General features: G+C 42.5%; 2 protein-coding genes across 2 annotated transcripts in view; both read right to left on the reverse strand.

Annotated features, from left to right (window-relative positions):
- Positions 1–473, reverse strand: part of GUCA1B (guanylate cyclase activator 1B) — a 19,662-nt gene extending 19,189 nt beyond the window's left edge. The window contains exon 1 of the mRNA XM_064597602.1: positions 406–473. The gene's annotated coding sequence lies outside the window, so the exon portion shown is untranslated. The remainder of the gene's footprint in view (positions 1–405) is intronic.
- The window catches only part of MRPS10 (mitochondrial ribosomal protein S10), a 19,376-nt gene extending 2,094 nt beyond the window's left edge, over positions 1–17,282 (reverse strand). The window contains exons 1-6 of the mRNA XM_045866901.3: positions 17,177–17,282; positions 6,451–6,515; positions 6,290–6,362; positions 3,958–4,094; positions 1,999–2,107; positions 406–495 (exon numbers count right to left, since the gene is read on the reverse strand). Of these exons, the coding sequence (XP_045722857.1) occupies positions 406–495; positions 1,999–2,107; positions 3,958–4,094; positions 6,290–6,362; positions 6,451–6,515; positions 17,177–17,224 (522 nt within the window). The 5' untranslated portion in view covers positions 17,225–17,282. The remainder of the gene's footprint in view (positions 1–405; positions 496–1,998; positions 2,108–3,957; positions 4,095–6,289; positions 6,363–6,450; positions 6,516–17,176) is intronic.
- Between the last annotated feature and the right edge of the window lie 1,401 nt (positions 17,283–18,683).

Genomic DNA, 18,683 nt, shown 5'->3' on the forward strand with positions numbered 1-18,683 from the left:
TCGTTTTGTTCCCTTAAATCCTCTCGTCTTTTTTCCTTTCACCCCTCCCCCCGCATCTTTGTGTGGGGCTCTAAAATAAGGAGGAGGAACCTGGATGGTATATAAAACACTCTCACATAGTTCACTCAGTGATTTCCAGGGACTGCCCATGAATGCGGACCCCATGTCTTCAACTACTAAGAGGGAGGGAGACTCAGGGGCAGCTTGGGGAGGATGTGGGCTGCACTGGCAGGATCTGCTGGGCTGCAGTGCCTATACGGGAGGCAGAGACCCCAGCCACTGTGGCAACTCTGCCTCTAGTCCGCCCAGGCCCTACCCTCCACTCAGTGGGCCGGGACAGGGCTGCAAAGTAGCAAAACAACAATACACATCTCTCTCCATCGGAGCTAAAAATTCAAGTCATACCTTTGTCACTTCCATGGCAACTCCTTCAGGTAAGTTACGCTGAATATATTCCAAGTAGACATCTGCTGTACTTCCAGTTAGATGTTCTAACTAAAATTTCAAACATGAAATTGGTTCATGATATGCTGTTAAAGCAGAAATTTTAAGTTTCTGTTTTTAGTAAAAGCAGTATAGCTTTTTTTTTTTTTTTTAAATTTTTATTTATTTATTTGACAGAGAGAGACACAGCGAGAGAAGGAACACAAGCAGGGGGAGTGGGAGAGGGAGAAGCAGGCTTCCCGCCGAGCAGGGAGCCCGATGCAGGGCTTAATCCCAGGACCCTGGAACCATGACCTGAGCCGAAGGCAGACGCTTAACGACTGAGCCACCCAGGCGCCCCAGTATAGCTTTTCTTTCTCTATGAAATCTTACACAGAATTCCAACTTTTTTTTTTTTTTTTTTAGAGAGAGAGAAATCGTGAGCGCCAGGTGGGGGTTGAAGGGGCAGAAGGAGAGGGAAAGACAGAATCCCAAGCAGGCTCCACACCCAGTGCACAGCCCAATTCGGGCTTGATCTCATGACCCTGAGACCATGACCTGAGCTGAAATCAAGAGTCAGACGCTTAACCGACTGAGCCACCCAGGTGCCCCCAGAATTCCAGTTTAAAAGGAAAAAAGTATTGGGATGCCTGGGTGGCTCAGTTGGTTAAGAATCTGCTCTTGGCTCAGGTCATGACCCGGGGTCCTGGAATCGAGGCCCCCATCAGGATCCCTGCTCAGACGGGGAGTCTGCTTGTCCCTCTGCAATTCCACCCCCACCCCGCTCATGCATACACTCTCTCGGATAGATAAAATAATAAATAAATAAATAAATAAAAGGAAAAAAGTATAGATCTTCTGGTTGGCTGGAAGGGGGGAGCACAGCCCAGAACACCTTAAAACCAGGGCTCTATGGAACCCAGCTGGCAAGTGTGATATTAAAGCGATACAACATTTACTAATCATTCACTATGTAATGGGAGCATTCTAAGTGCTTTCGATAAATATCTCATTTAATCCTCACACTAACCTTACGAGATGCGTACCGTTATTACTCTCATTCCACAGATGAAGGAACTGAGGTGCAGATCACACAGCTGGTACATGCCAGTACTTGGACCTGTCTGACTCCAGAACCCTTGCTCTCCTTAACCACAAGACTACGCTGACCCTACTGGATGCACAAATGAATAACTGATGAATGAAAAACCTTAATGTTTCCCATTGTGGACATGGAAAACCCTTTAGTGTGTGCAAAGAATCACTAGAACTATGTAAAAACTTAACTAGAATTTATGAAATATAAGCCAAATTCTTCCAAGGCTTTATATTGTATGAAAATTAGCATAATCTGAAAAAAAGAAAATTAGCATAATCTGTATTGTTGAGTTAAAGTATGAACTACTCTAAAGGATGGCTTTGAGTCTGATTTTCTATCATTTACCTTCTCTACAGCTATCAGTCACAGGCTGACTGACAGGAAGTCCACCCAGTCAACCTTAAAGGACAGTTGCAATGTGCTAGTGTGAACTTCTGGGCATTTCAAAAATGCTTGAATGTCTGAAATAAACTCACCTCTAAACATCTGTAAAGTGTTCTCATTTCATACTGAACTCTGTGCTTCTTGAAAATATGCACTGATTTGAGAAGAGTAAATCGCTCTATTTTCCTTGGAGGTTCATGTCTGAAAAATCAATGGGCAAAACAACATACTTAAGCTAAGTGATGTTAAAACCCGAGTCACTGATAGAAAAGCATGATTCCACAGTTCTGTAGGTGAGGCTCATACTCAATTATAGGCATTAGCTACCGTTTACAGACTCCCAGCTGTCCAGGCTGTCAGGTGTAACAACCGCTGTCCTAAAGCTCGGGCCAAAATAAACACAGCAGACAGCAATGGAACAAATATCCCACAGATCCAAACCGAGCCATGGCATGCAAGGGCACGCGAGTATGCCTCCGGCTTTTACCTCCCACCCTCCACACCGAAGTCCAGTTTTGACCAAATGTATGAATTGTGAAGCGTTGAATCAGTGTGTTGCTGTGTGTGTTGTTTTAGGGAAATCTGCACATTAATCAATAACCACAAAACTAAAAAGTCTGTTATGGGAAAGGTGTGGGTTCCTTCTGTTTTCTTGTAAGGCAAGCCTGGCAAAGCCCTAAATGGGCCTTGTTCGGCATCAGAAGGAGCAGGTGACAAGACAAAAGAGGTGCAGCAGTCCCCCACCCTTATCCATGGTTTTGCTTTCAGTGGTTTCAGTTGCCCATGGTCAACCACGGTCCAGAAGCAGACGATAACTTGGAGTGAGTCAGAAGGTTAATAGATGCCTAAGTGACATCACAGTGCCTACAGCATTCACCTCACTTAATCTCATCACCTGGGCATTTTATCATTTCACATCATCCCAGGGGTGAGTACAGCACAAGAAGGTATTCTGAGAGAGGGAGAGAGATAAGAGAGCACATTCACATAACTTTTATCGCAGTATACTGTTGCGATTGTTCTATTCCATGGCTAGTTATTGTTAATTTCTTACTGTGCCTAATTTATAAATCACTTCATCATAGGCATATAGGTATAGGAGAAAAAAGGACATGTAGGACTGAGTACCATTCACGGTTCCAGGCATTTGCTGGGGGTCTTGCGTATTCTCCACGGATAAGGGGGAGACTACTATAGTTATACTTGACCCAGCAGTGATTTCAAGGCCATATGAAGCTTGCCTTGATCCTGTAGGAAATGACTGGGTGAGTGATGTTTCTGAAGGCAGTTGTGAAACAATAGCTATATTAGACAAAGATCATCAGAGTCTAAAAGGATTGCTTATTCACCTAATTCACCTCCCCGCCCCATGGAGCGTCCAGACATGAGGGCTTCGTGGGTCTCCTTATGTCTGTGCAATTGCTTAAGAAAGGATTTCCTTTATTTTCCTTGTTCACTCAGTCTAGTATTTAAAAATTCTAATAGGAATCCTGATTAGGATAATGTGACAAGCCTAAACTCTACCCACCATGAGTTTCTATGCTATTTTAAGGGTTCAGACCTAGCTGGGATCAGCACCATTCTCCTGGTTGATCACGTTATAGCAGCTAACAGGTCAGATTAGGAAAGATCATACTTATACTTTATTTATTTATTTATTTATTTATTAAAAATTTTTATTTATTTATTTGAGAGAGAGAGAATGAGAGAGAGCACATGAGAGGGGTTAGGGTCAGAGGGAGAAGCAGACTCTCCGCCGAGCAGGGAGCCCGATGCGGGACTCGATCCAGGGACTCCAGGATCATGACCAGAGCCGAAGGCAGTCCAACCAACTGAGCCACCCAGGCGCCCTATTTATTTATTTTTTAAAAGATTTTATTTATTTGAGAGTGAGAGAGAGATCACGAACAGGGGAGAGGGGTAGAGCAAGAAGCAGATTCTCCACTAAGCAGGGAGCCTGATGTGGGGCTCGATCCCAGGACCCTGGGATCATGAACAGAGCCGAAGGCAGACGCTTAACCAACTGAGCCACCCAGGCGCCCCATACTTACACTTTAATAGAGATACCAAGTTCCTTTGCAGCAAGCACGGCAAAATATTCATAACTGTCCAATACAGCCTTATCATGGCCTTTTACTAAAACTGACAGGCGCTTATATAATGTATCTGGTTCATCAGAAATGGTTATCTACAATTTTAAAATCAAAAAGAAAAGTTTCAGTTACGGTTCCTCTAATATTTACAATTGGAAAATTTCATGTATTATCCTCAATTGAACAATTTCAGAGTTTACTAATAAATGGGGAGAAAAATGCTGAGTAACATCTTAATACTATTAGCTTAATTACCTAGCTACTATCACATTCAGATCTCCACAATGACTCTTACAATCTGTTAAAATATAGTTTAAATCAAAAGGACTTTCAAGCAACCTACAAAATCACTAATGGAGCCTTCTAACTTCATAGTTAGTAAGCCCCAAATATATAATGGGAAAGGATTTGGGCGGCGGGGGGCGTCTATTAACAAAGTAACCTGGTCAGAAGGTCAGAAGACTTGGACTGGGAATTAAACTGCCTCTTCCAGCTGAATGATAACAGGCAAGTCCCATAATTTCACTGCACTGCAGTTTGCTCATATATAAAATAGGATCATACCTATGCTAGAGATCACAACATCACTCACAGCATTTCTGTAGGGAACTAATAAGCAAACACAGATAACGTGCTTATAAATTATAAAACGTTGTTTTACAAAGGCAAGCTATCACTAATTCATATTTTTATTTTTTTTCTTTCTTTTTTAAGATTTTATTTATTTATTTGCCAGAGAGAGACAGAGAGTGCACAAAGCAGGGGGAGCGGCAGGCAGAGGGAAAGGCAGGCTCTCCGCTGAGCAGGGAGCCCGATGCGGGACTCGATCCCAAGATCCTGGGATCACGACCTGAGCCGAAGGCAGACATTTAACCAACTGAGCCACCCAGGCATCCCTTATTGGTTTTATTCGTGTATGTTTTGCTTGCCCTAATAGAAAAATTACTCATTTCTAATTAAAATGTTATGGCACTGACTGTACATTTAACTTCTCCCTCTTCCACTCTAATACTTAAAGATCTTAGGAATAATGGGTCTGACGTTTCTTTCTTCCAAGAGATGAATTACATTCACCTTCATTCATCCATTAGACCAGTAATTTATCTTACTAATCCAATGATTCAGGGTTAAATTATTTCACTCCTGAAAGGAGATCTACTTATTAACCGGGAAGCTAGCTAGACAGTTACTCTCAATTACCCCAAATAGTGCTGGAAGAAGAGAATACACTGATATTCTAAATCATAACTTGGGGGACAAGGGAAAGGGAACAGAGCTCCAAGATGTGTTTTGATTGGTCCCTACAGGGCTTTAAAGATAGTCTGAATCTGTCGTGATAGGTAAAAGCAAGAGATTTTGAATAAAAGTTTGGATTTCAGGTTAGCTTGGAAAATTTAAGACCACGTGACATCACTAGGTCTAACTTCCCACACAGCAACATGGGGCTGGAGTAAGTGGTAGCTGTCTCGCTTATAAAGGGCACAGCCTGCCAACTGTGTCCACCCCACCCCCTTTCCTTAGAGGCCTGCCCATGCAAACACCTGACATGGAGACCCAGGGTTCATATGTTCTGTCATGGAAACATATCCAATATCCACTCAGCGAAAAAAATCAATAGAGCAGTACATTACATATAACACAATTCCATTTTGGTGAGCATGTGCATAGATAAGATGATTACACACAGACAAATGTCTAGAAGGAGTCATACCAAACGGTTAACATGGATTATTTCTGAGGGGTGGAACTGAAAAGATTCAAAATTTGTAAGGATTGTTTAAATCACAATTTACACAAAAACTGGGTTGATAAATCATGGTTTTTACTTAAGGGAAACAAGGTTACACAGCTACTTCTAGATTTTCTTTGCTTGTGGTAATGCTCTTCCTCACTGTGAACAATAAAGGATTGTCCAGGCCCAGGCTCAATGCCTTAAAACGGAAACAAAGACTTGATGCCTTCCAAGAAAAGCATTTTCTATAACATAGGATCAAGTATTCTGCATCATTAATTATGACAACTCTTCACATTGTGCTGAGCTAAAGCACAAGCCTGCTTATTCCTACAGTAATTAGTTATTTGGTGTAAATAACTGATTCCTTGACTCTCTGAAAGACAGTATGAGCACACAGGGACATTCGAGTCCTTCACTCAGGCACACCGTGTATCTGCCAGTATTCCAGAACAAACCATTCTTATTCATTAAGTGTTTGGGAACCAGCCTCAAATGAAATAATGAGAAAAATTTATTGCTAATACAGCGCCTTACCAAGAAATAGGGAGTACATACCGTAGGCTTGGTCAAATCCTTGGGAATATCAACGTGTAGGTTTGAAAACCGTACCCATTTCATACTGGTACTGCTGTGTGTGGAAACAAAGAAAAACCTAAGTGAAACAGCACAAAAGCCCATTTCCTTATTAAATTTAGCACATCCAATTACATACTTACAGGAGAAAGCCACCATTTCTGGCTGTACTGCTCCTAGAACTGTTTATAGAAAAATTCCTTGAACCCTAAAAAGGGGGGGGGGAGCATGTGTTAGAATTAAAGTCAGTCCTCAAACATTCATAGTTTCCACTAAAAAAAAAAAAATCAAAAGATGTACAATGCTTTAAAGTAAGGGCTATCCATTATTTCAGATGAAGATACTAGGGTAACTAAAATGCCAGATTAGATTTCATTTAAAAATAAGAGGACAATGATAGAGTTGATAATCAAAACAGATTCTCAAAATACTAGAGAATCTGTATCTCTTAAAGCTTCAGAGTAAGAACTTTTTTAAAAAGCAATTTACACAGATGCACACAAGCAATTCTCACACTGAAAGACCATCTATGATTTAAATATGTGGACATCAAGGAAAAAGTGACTTCATTTTCCCATTATTTTTTATAGATTAAATGTACTTGAATATAATACTTATCTTGCCTATTTCTGAGCAGTAAAGTCTCTTTTTAATTTATTTATAAGAGCTGAAATAAGAATTCTAAAGTACCCTTTTTATGAAGCTTTCATACATCTTTTCTACTGTATGTTTCTTGGCTTGGCTGGGAGATTTATAAATAAATTGAAATACAGTGAGATGGACATCCATCTTACACCACTGCTGTACCTCATATTCCCAACAATCCAGCCTTTCCAAATCCTTTATTGTCAGCTCCCCCTGGTGGACAAAACTCCTAGCTGGGAGAACCTATGGTACTACATATAATAATGTAATTTGCCTCTGTTTTCCCCTTGAGCTTTCCTGAGATTTAAAAATGTAACCTGAGAGGGGTGCCTGGGTGGTGCAGTCAGTGAAGCATCTGACTCTTGGTTTTGGCTCAGGTTGTGATCTCAGGGTCCTGATCTCAGGGTTATGAGATCCCAGCCCTGTGTGGGGCTCTGTATTCAGCAGGGAGTCAGCTTAAAACTTTCTCTCCCTCTCCCCGTCCCCTTCCACCCCACCCTCGCTCCATCTTTCTCTAAAATAAATAAACAAAATTTTTATTTTTTTTAAAGATTTTATTTATTTATTTGACACAAAGAGAGACAGCAAGAGAGGGAACACAAGCAGGGGGAGTGGGAAAGGGAAAAGCAGGCCTCCCGCTGAGCAGGAAGCCCCATACAGGGCTCAATCTCAGGACCCTGGGATCATGACCTGAGGCAAAGGCAGACGCTTAAAGACTGAGCCACCCAGGCGCCCCAAGATTTTATTTATTTGAAAGTGAGAAAGTGAGACAGATCACAGAGGGGGAGGGAGAAGCCGACTCCCCGCTGAGTGGAGAGCCTAATGTGGGACTCCATCCCAGGACCCTGAGATCATGTCCTGAGCCGAAGGCAGACGCCTTACCAACTGAACCACCTAGATGCCCCAATAAATAAATCTTAAAAAAAAAAAAAAAAAAGTAACCTGAGAAAGTATAGTAAGATCCTCAAAAATACTTAGAAGATGAAAATAACACTTTAGTACAAGTAAAACTTAAAACAACTGAGGGTCACCTAACCTATTTATTCTTAGCTTATTGTCCTGTCCGAACTCTGTACCCAATGATGGATGCAAACCAAAACTTTCATATTTTCCCTTGGATGAAGGGAGAAAAACAAAAAGATAGGATATTAGGCACAATACAAAGTAGTAGGAGGTGAGTGCCATTTCCCCACACACAATCACATTTTCTCTGCCTCCCTCCCTGCATGTGCACCAGCGATCCCACGACCCAGCGTGCAAAAGGACCACAGGTCTGGGAACCTGGGTGGCTCAGGCAGTTAAATATCTGACTCTTGATTTCAGCTTTCCCGCTCTTAAAAAAAAAGAAAAAAAAGGCTACAGATCTAAGCAATAGGACACTCTGCCAGTCATATTCTCCCAGTATAAACCTCTGCTTTTAGAAGTTGGAGCCTAGGGACACCTGGGTGGCTCAGTCGGTTAAGTGTCTGTCTACCTTTGGCTCAGGTCATGATGCCAGGGTCCTGGGATCAAGCCCCATATCGGGCTCCCGGCTCAGTGAGGAGCCTGCTTCTCCCTCTGCCTGCCACTCCCTCTCTCTGACAAATAAATAAATAAAATCCTTAAAAAAAAAAAAGAAAAGTTGGAGCCTGAAGTGCTGTGATAACCACAAATCAACCTTAAGAAGTTTTTTTTAGGGGTGCCTGGGTGGCTCAGTCGTTAAGCATCTGCCTTAGGCTCAGGTCATGATCCCGGGGTCCTGGGATTGAGCCCCGCATCGGGCTCCCTGCTCAGCGGGAAGCCTGCTTCTCCCTCTCCCACTCCTCCTGCTTGTTCCCTCTCTTGCTGTCTCTCTTTCTCTTTCTGTCAATTAAATAAATAAATAAACTTTTTTTAAAAAAAGATTTTATTTATTTATGGGGGAGGCAGAAGGAGAGGGAGAGAGAATCTCAAGCAGACTGCACTGAGTGTGGAGCCTGACATAGGGCTTGATCTTGTGACCCTGAGATCCTGACCTGAGCAGAAACCAAAAGTTGGATACTTAACCGATTGTGCCACCCAGGTGCCCCCAACAGGAAAAGATGTTCACTGAATCTTCTACAAGAAACTGATTACCCTTGCAATTCAGCCAATGAAAAACCATCACTCTGAACTCCTGCTTTTCTCCACTGGACTTTCATTCAAAACCCCTCCCAACTTCTTCCTTTTTCTCCATAAAATAATGTTTCTCTTCTTTGTTTATAGGACTTGCCTATGGTTTTGCAATAGCTTGCATGTCCCAAACTGCAACTCTCTGTCATTCCCAAATAAACCAATTTTTACTGGTGAAATAACTTTCATTTTTAAGGTTAACATTATTTGGTGATCAGAAGTGGGATCCAGAAATGATCAACAACTTCGAGGCTGGTGAGCGAACAGTGCCAGGGCCCACAGAGCCAATGAAGCTCACTGCTTTCTTACCAACGTTGGAGTTGGGGACCAAGTTTCTCCTGGACCTCGAGCTCTACTCTCTTAGTGTTTTGAGCATTCCAGGATCTGTTTTAAGGCTTTGTCCTTTCAGAGAGTACTTGTCTGACCTTTGGTCTGACTCCTTTTTGGAACCAAACGGTTCCTGTTGGAACTGTGCCTGCTTGGAAGTGTGTTAGTTTTGGTCTACCTTCTTTCCAGAGCTGGGCTATTCCTACTGGTTCTGTGTTGGCCTTTGGTCTGATTCCTTTGGAACCAGGATGTTCCTGTTGAAACTGTGCTGTTTAGGAATTTTTCTTTTTTTACTCTAGAGAAAAACCTCTAAGAATCAGGATCCTGGTCATTCAAATGCTTTGAGGGCAGCTCCCCTTCTGGAACACTGGTGGTTTTATGTTTAAAAGCTGTGGTTCTTCCTCATGTCTAACTTTAGTTACTGACTTAATCAAAAGTAATTTAGAACCTCAATGGTCATTACAGGGAACTTTTGATTTCCTCAAAACTAAACCAGGCAGCCATGTCTCTAAAACCGTCGAAACTGAATGGGATGCCTATTTTGACTGGTATCTTAAAGCTTCCAAACATTATCAAGGAATCTAAAATTGCCTCTCTGCAAAATACAATTTCTAGACTAACTGAGGCAAAGACAAAAAGGCTCCTGAAGTCTGAGGGACACCCCCCTGCCCCAATTCCCAGGAGGGTGGCAGCCACTTTATGCGCAGGCCCCAGCGGTGGTGCCATCACCCTCTGGCGCCTCCACCTCCTCTACACCCTCAACCTCCCTATTCTAATTCTCTTGCCCAACTTCCCTTTGCATCCAAACCTCACCCTGCTCCCCGCTCTACTGAACCTATCAAAACCTGCCCCTTTACAGTTAAATCTTTTGAAGATTTTTTTTTTTAAGATTTTATTTATTTATTTGACAGAGAGAGAGAGACAGCGAGAGAGGGAACACAGGCAGGGGGAGTGGGAGAGGGAGAAGCAGGCTTCCCGCTGAGCAGGGAGCCCGATGCGGGGCTCGATCCCAGGACCCTGGGATCATGACCTGAGCCGAAGGCAGATGCCCAACAACTGAGCCACCCAGGTGCCCCTCTTTTTAAGATTAAAAAAAAATTTTTTTTGAGAGAGAGAACGGGTGTGTGCCCAAGAGGGGGGAGGGGCAGAGGGAGCGAGAATCCTAAGCAGACTCCCCACTGAGCATGGAGCCTGACACGGGGTTCGATCTCATAACCCCGAGAGCACAACCCGAGCTGAAATCAAGAGTCAGACACTTAACCGACTGAGCCATCCAGGCACCCCTAAAGTTAAATCTTCTGAGGATCCAAATAACCCCCAAAGTTCTTATGTTCCCTGGAATGATGCTGAATTGAGAGCCACAGTTAAAGTTTCTTACAGTGACTGAAAACCCCCATAGGTTTGTGGAAGCATTTCATACAGTTATTCAAACTTACCAACCTGGTTTCTCAGATTTTTTAGCAATTAGTCCACATGCATGTTGGTGAGGGCCAGGCCAAATACTGGCTGTAGCTAGCCCGATGGGAATACCTTGAAAGGAGTTTAGAGAAACAGACCCCTAACTTTTGGTAAGACGCTAGAACATATGCTAGAAATCTCCACCAAGCAATTACAGAAGCTTTTCCTAAGCCTGGTGACTCAAACAAAATTCAGTCTTTCATACAAAAGCCTGATGAACCTGTTCATGACTATTATAATTGATTTCAGATTGTTTTCAAAGAAAATTCTGGTCTTCCTTTTGATGTTGAATCCATCAGGGTAGCATTTAACTATGTTTTTTAATGGGCTGAACTGGGCTAACTCTTTTAGTTAAAAAAAACCAAGACGGAATGGGAAACTGTGTCCACTCCAGATTTAGTTAATTTGGCAAGCCAGCCTGCTAGTACCCGAGGGCAGTCACCTAAAAGAAAGACCACTAAAATTCTTAATTTTCTTTTCATCTTCTTCTTCTTCTTCTTTTTTTAAAAGTAGGCTCCATGTCCAGCATGGAGCCTAATGCAGGGCCTGAACTCATGACCCCAAGATCAAGACCTGAGCGGAGATCAAGAGTTGGACACTTAACTGACTGAGCCACTCAGGCACCCCAAAATTCTTAATTTTCAACCCTAAACAAAAACAAAAACTTCCTAGTTTCTGCTATTATTGCAAAGAGCCAGAACACTGGAAAGAAGATTGTTACCATCTTAAGTGCTCCAGGTGCCTTCAGCCCTCTACAGCCAGCCTTTCCAATGTCCCCATTCCTAAGACAGGGCTGCAAGGAACTACAGGGGCTCTTCCCAAAACTCCCTCTCACTTGGTTCAGAGAAACCACTGTTCAGATCAGGAATAAAATCTTTGTCCTTACTGACACCAGAACTACACTCTTGGTACTCGACCCCAGTGCTGTAAAGCAGTCCCTGACTTGGGGAGTTTTAAAACAGTTCAAATGGGTCTCTAATAAACTTCACAGTTTCCTGTCTCTGAACCTGTTCCCTTTGTTCTAGGTCCTTTGGGAGATACACACCCTTTTGTCCATAGTTCCTCTGCTCCTATTCATTTATTGGGCCAAGACTTTTTTTTTTTTTAAAGATTTTATTTATTCATTTGAGACAGAGAGATACAGAGACAGAACATGAGCAGGGGGAGAGGGAGAAGCAGAGCCAGGAGCCCGACTTGGGACTCGATCCCAGGACCTAGAGATCATGACCTGAGCCAAAGGCAGATGCTTAACCATCTGAGCCACCCAGGAGTCCCTGGGCAAAGATTTTTTTAATAAATATATCGTGCTGGAATTTCTTTCTCCCAAAAGAGGGAAATAATTCTAGAATTTGACAGTAGTAATCAAAATGGCCAACCAGGGGGATTAAATGACCTTCTGACATCTTTTATTTGCTCCAAGTCTGATAGCACTATAGCTGCATGTGGGGACACTGTTTGTTCCTATTGGGACAAATCCTCTTTCTGGGCAAAATCTTCAAGTGATCTGCAGAATCCACAGCGCACTTCCTATCAAGATACAAATAGATCCCTCAAAACCTCTCCCCACAATTAATGAATACCCTATAAATAAAGAAGCTCTGCAAGGCATCAAGCCTGTAACAGATGATTACAAAGCTCAGGGCCTCATTATCCCCTGTACTAGTCCTAGTAAGTAATACCCCTATTTTACCAGTGCGAAAACTCAACGGCCAAGGGTAGAGGTTTGTCCAAGGCCTCTGAACAATACATTGTTATCCCTTGGCACCCTATTGTTCCTAACCTGCATATGTTGCTGACATCCATTCCCACTGAAAGCAAATTTTCACTGTAACTGAAATACACAGTGTGTTTTTTAGTATTCCAGTTGGTAAGGATAGCCAGTATCTTTTTGCTTCTACTTGGGAAGGATGGAAAGACACCTGGACAGTAAAGCCTCAGAGTTGCACAGAGTCCTTACTTTTCACCAACCTTAAAAACGGATTTGGATGACAAAGTTTTCTGCAGGCTCTACTTTGTTAAAGTATGTAGGTGATTTGCTTTTCCGCTGCCCTTCTCAAATCTCTTCTCAGTAAGATACCATCTACCTATTAAAGCTTTCGGCCTTGGCCTTAAAAGAACACAAAGTCTCCAAAGAAAAAACTGCAGTTTGCTCAAACTCAGGTTTGATACTTAGAGCACCTGATCTCAGAACAAAGCCTACATTTGGATCCAGGGAGGCCTCATACCATCCTGAACTTCCCCAAACCTAAAAAGAAGTGCCAATTACGAGGTTTTCTTGGACTGGCTGGCCGCTGTTGAAATTGGATTTGAAACTTCTTTTATGGCTCAATCTCTATATGCTTTACTGAAAAAAGAAAAATGACAAACCCAATCCTATTATTTGGAAAAATCGGTAAGACAAAGCTTTTGGGACTTTAATAAAGCCCCCTGCCCTCAGACACCCTAACTACCAACTTCCCTTTTTACTCTTTGTATGTGGAGGGGAAAGGAACACCCTTGGGAGTACTCACCCCAAAACATGGGGACCGTGATGGACCCGTTGGGTATTGTAGCCAACAACCAGACCCTGTAGCAGGGGGATATTCCCCTAACTTCTGAGCCATTCCTGCCACTGCACTTAGTTAAGGCCACTGAAGAAATAAGCTTGGGATCCCCTTTAACTATCCTTGAATTTTGGCTAAGGGTAAAGCTGCAAATTTATACCAACAGCCAGTATGTCTTTGGGATAGTTCATAACTTTGGAATGTTAGGAAGCAGTCAAGAAGTTTCCTAAGCTCCAATGGGGATAAAATTAACAACATCTCCTATGTCCAAAATTTATTTGATACCATACTTTGGCTGGCGCTCTGTTATTAAGGTTCCCAGGCATTCCAGACTCAACTCCCTGGGCACCAAAGGAAACCACCTCATTCCCACTTTCAACAAAATGCTGCTTTCAAAGAAATCAACAGCCAAACCTCCGTCACGGTCCAAAGGGATGTTTCCCAAAACGATAATTTGGAAAAATTAACCAGAGATACCCAACAACTGGTCCCAGAGAGGGAAAAACAGTATCAGAAAGAGAGTAATGATTGGCTCAATACAAAGAGAATTGTGGTCTGGACCAAATAACAATCTGACCTTGCCAGAAATTCTAACATTCCCACTACGTACCACTGTACATGCATTAAACCATTGGTCTACTGAAAAAATGACAGCATCACCAACCAATATTCACGGGGAAATATTAATAAGGCTGCAAAAAGTATCTACCTCACTTATCCCATCTGTCCAAAGTACGATGTAAAGAAACCTTTGCAGGAATTTCATACAACTCCCCCATCTCATGGATATAAATATGTTTTAGTCATGGTTTGTATGTTTCTCACTGAACTAAAGCTTTCCCTTATAGACAGGCCACTGCTTCTTCTGTGGCTAAAGTTCTGCTAGGATTATTCCTACCGGGAGAACCCCTCTTGAACTTCACAGTGATTGGGGAACCCATGTGACCAGTCAGGTGCTTTGACAAGTCTGTGCTGTTTGGCTGGTTTTACAACACTTTTATTGTATATATACCATTTTCAGTCCTCAGGGTTAGTTAAACTCACTAACGGTACTATTAAGACTTAATTGGCAAAATTTGTAGAGACTCTCCCAATACCTTGGCCAAAAGCAATGCCGCTGGGTCCTTCTGAATCTCAGATCCACCCACTTTGGAACTCAGACTCTCACTCTCTGAGCTAGTCATAGGATGCCCAATGCACCTGGTACCTGCCTCCTTGACCCACAACTGATAAAAGGATATATACTTCATTGTGAAGGCCTAATTACTTCTATTAAAAACAACCATGCTTTGGTCAAGCAATCTCTTCACAGTGCACTCCTGGGAGACAGACCTTAATCATCACACCATGCAACCTGGAGATTTTATCTATTGGAAAAGATACGTCCAGAAAGACTCTCTTTAACCTTGCTGGAAGGGACCTCATCAGCTACTGCTAAACCAACCCCTGTGCTGCCAAACTCCAAGGGATAGACTGCTGGGTTCACAGGACACATCTAAAGAAAGCATCAAACCCTGAATGGACCTGTATACCATCTGATGACCTAAAAGTAAAGATTTCCCAGAAGTGAGCAGATGACATCTGAAGAGACAGCTTTCCCAAGGTGTCCAGGCCAGGTGTGTATACCTTTTCCTCACTATTTACTTCTACTGTCTCTTTTGTGGAAAGAAAATGCCCTTGTCTGCATTTCCCAAACCCTTGTGAAAGGGGGAAACCTCTTCCTTTGATTATGGCCTTTTGAAAACAGCCTCATCATGATCCTGTGACAAATTAACCTTTCACATGCTTTTTCTGAAGGGTGAGAGGGTTCAGCATTCACAAGTCTCTTTGTTCATCTGGACTATTAACTGACTCTGGCATCCTATCCAAATTCATGATCTCTCAATTTGCAACCTTACGTGCTGTATTATTGGATTACATTTGGTTCCAAACAGTTCTTTTGAGATAACAATACTGTTTTCATACACCTTTGAAGTTTTGCTATTTTTGCAGAAAACTCATTAGCTATTAGCTTCATGTTTATGACTACATTATATTTTCCCAAATGCACTCAGTTAATTTTCACCGTGTTCTTGCAGTATTCACTATTTTGTCTTCATGGCTATGTTAAACAGGGACTTCCAGGAGGCATACATGACCCCAGGTCTGCCTTTGTAGGGGGAACTTTCCTCCCCTAAGTTTGGAGTAAGTGCCAATAAATATTTCAGCTGGCTACCTTCAGAGTTAGGGTCCTGGTTTAGAACCATCATACAATTTGGAATTGTTACATTACTTCTTTTGTTTTGTTTTGTATAATTAAAGTTTTGTACTTAGCCTGTCCAACTTTAGTAAAAACGATGTAACCAATAAGGAGATGATCTCCAATGCTTACAAGCCTGATAAAGTCTTGATAGATGGAAGTGCCTGAGCATTCTCCCTGCCACCCCTCCTTGTTACTTGAATGTGACCTCAGTAGGTTTCCAATCTGTACTTTCCCTCAGACGTAAGACATGGCAACGAAGAAAAGTCCTTCCTCGCACTGAGGGACACAACCACTGAACATGGAAACCTGACTCCCAATCAGCAATGCTTTTAAAGAAAGATCTTAATCAAAAGGAGATGTAAAAATAAAGGAAAACCTCACTCAAGTAGAGCTGGAGGCTAAAAGGGGGACCCACACTACTTAAAATCAGTTACAAGAAGAACTGCCAATTACAGGCCTCAAGGGAAGAATAATCAACAGGAAAGAATGATCAATTACAGGCCCCAATAGAAAAAGATGTACACTGAATCTTCTACAAGAAACTGACTACCCTGCAATTCAGCCAAGGAGAAACCATCTTCGCCCTGAACTCTTGCTTTTCTCCAATGGACTTCCATTCAAAACAGCCCCTCCTAACTTCCTCGTTGTTTCTAAAATAATATGCCTCTCCTTTATTTGGGGACTTGCCTATAGTTTTGCCATTGCTTGCATGTCCCGAACTGCAATTCTGTTATTCCTAAATAAACTCATTTTTGCTGGTAAAGTAATTTTTATTTTTAAGGTTAACAGGAGATTTACAAAAACATAAAACACTGCCGCTCTTATACCTCTGAAAAATTTAGTTATCGTTCCATAAAGAAGTTAATTAACATGAGTTAATTTTATTTTTAAATGAACAAGCATTTGTAAGATTCTCGGTTTTATTTTCTAATAAGCTAAATATCCATTGCTAAAACCCACCAAAACAAAGGTTCTTTGGAGTCCTCAACCAGTTTTGGAGTGTTAATGGGATACTGAGGCCAAATAATTTGAGAATCACTGCTTTAAGTTTTGCTTTGTCTCTAAAGAACGGCACAGAGAATCCTTAACCCATTCCTACGACTTCAGCGACTCTCATCTAATCTCACAACATCCGGATATCAGAAAAGTATCCCAATTTGGTTCCATGAGAGGGGTCTAAGATCTTCTATCAGTTCAGCCCCTAATTTTACCGAGGCAATCCTCTGAGCTTCAGTGTATTTTGCAAATCTGAAAGAGGGGTTTGGAACATATATTGGTCAATATTCTTTCCAGCTCTGACATGCTACGATTCTTCTTGTCCCCGTCTTTGCCCTCTTAATGTTTTATCCCATGAGAGAATGCGAAATAAAACCAGCCCCTTCCTCGCCGCCTTCCGGCAAACAAAACGCCAGGATGCGGAGTAAACACCGGAGAAAATTCCAGATGGCCAGAACGACATCTGGCAATCAGATTTTGTGGCTACTGTCCTGTCAGCCGGCTTAGCACCCCCAGCCCGTCAAGTACCTGCCAGAGACGCCGGCACATGGAGCCCAGCGCTGCCCGCGCCGCCATCTTGCCGTCCAGGCCTCCCAGGACCGCTTCCGGGATCACAGCGGGGTCCTCAGACCATAGAGTTCCGCAAAAGGAGAGAGTGTAGCCTTGCGTTCCGGCACAGAAACAACCATAGAGACACGATTCCACACATTTTTGAGGGCAAGTCTGAGAGTACAGGCGGCTTTCCTAGCGTTGGCTCAGTGGCCAACGCTCGGTCTTGATACCGTTGCATCTTCCCGTATCTAGATGTTACCAAGTTCCTTCAGTGTTTCCTCTTCAAATCCTGTTTTGTTGGAGGCAACATGATACATGCTTTGAAAAAAATATATGTATAGTTAATATATTAGCAGCAGTTACTTCTCGGTAGTGGATTATCAATGGGTGATTGATTTTCCCATTTCTGTGTTTTTAAAAATTTTAACAAAATTTGTATTTCATTAAAAGGAAAAGTACCAGGGGTGCCTGGCTGGCTCAGTCAGTGGAGCATGTGATTCTTCATCTCAGGGGTGTCAGTTTGAACCCCATGTTGGGTGTAGAGGTTACTTAAAAATAAAATCCTAAAAAAAAAAAAAAAGGAGAAGTACTACTGCAATGAGTCTAGGTCCCATCCCTTTACTTCATTTCAATGAAATGAAAACATTTCTATGTTCCTTAATCCTATATTCCTTCCCCACACCATTTGACATTTTTGTGCCCCCCCCACCATCCTGTACACCACTGTCCTACAGATTTTCCTAAGTCTTCATTTCCTTATGTTACTCTAGTCTTTCAGAATTTACAATTGCTGACATTACCAACTACCACAAGGCAAAAAGTTTGATAACCAAAAAAATATCTGGTTATTAATGTCCACCATAATTTAGCTCCAACTAAAAAGGCTTTTATTTATTTATTTTTTAAAGATTTTATTTATTCATTCGACAGAGAGACACAGAGAGAGAGGGAACACAAGTGGGGGGAGAGGGAGAGGGAGAAGCAGGCTTCCCGCGGAGCGGGGAGCCCAATGCGGGGCTCGATCCCAGGACCCTGGGATCATGACCTGAGCCGAAGGCAGATGCTTAACCGACTGAGCCACTCAGGCGCCCCAGTAGTTCCCATTTCAAATAGTTGCTATGCAGGATAAATGAGATGGGGATGTGTGACGGTTTGGTATAATGCCCAGCACATAATGATGCAAGGTGAGTATCATCCACTATTTGTAACATAAAGTTGCTTCTGGGGCACCTGTGTGGTGCAGTCGGTTGAATGTCCAACTCTTGGTTTCTGCTTGGGTTGGGATCTAGGATTCGTGGGGTCAAGCCCTGCATTGGGCTCCACATTTGGCCAGGACTTGGTTGGAGATTCTCTCCCCCTCTACTGCTCCCCACCTCCCCCTCCCCCGCCCAAATCAATCAATCAATCAATCAATCAATCAATCTTCAAAAAAAATTGCTTCTACCTCACCTGCCTTGCAAGATTGTTGAGCAGATTAAAAATA

Source organism: Mirounga angustirostris, unplaced genomic scaffold (genome assembly GCF_029215605.1).
Source record: "Mirounga angustirostris isolate CCGP_5_RB_7025 unplaced genomic scaffold, mMirAng1.0.hap1 SCAF_8, whole genome shotgun sequence".
Lineage (NCBI taxonomy): Eukaryota > Metazoa > Chordata > Mammalia > Carnivora > Phocidae > Mirounga > Mirounga angustirostris.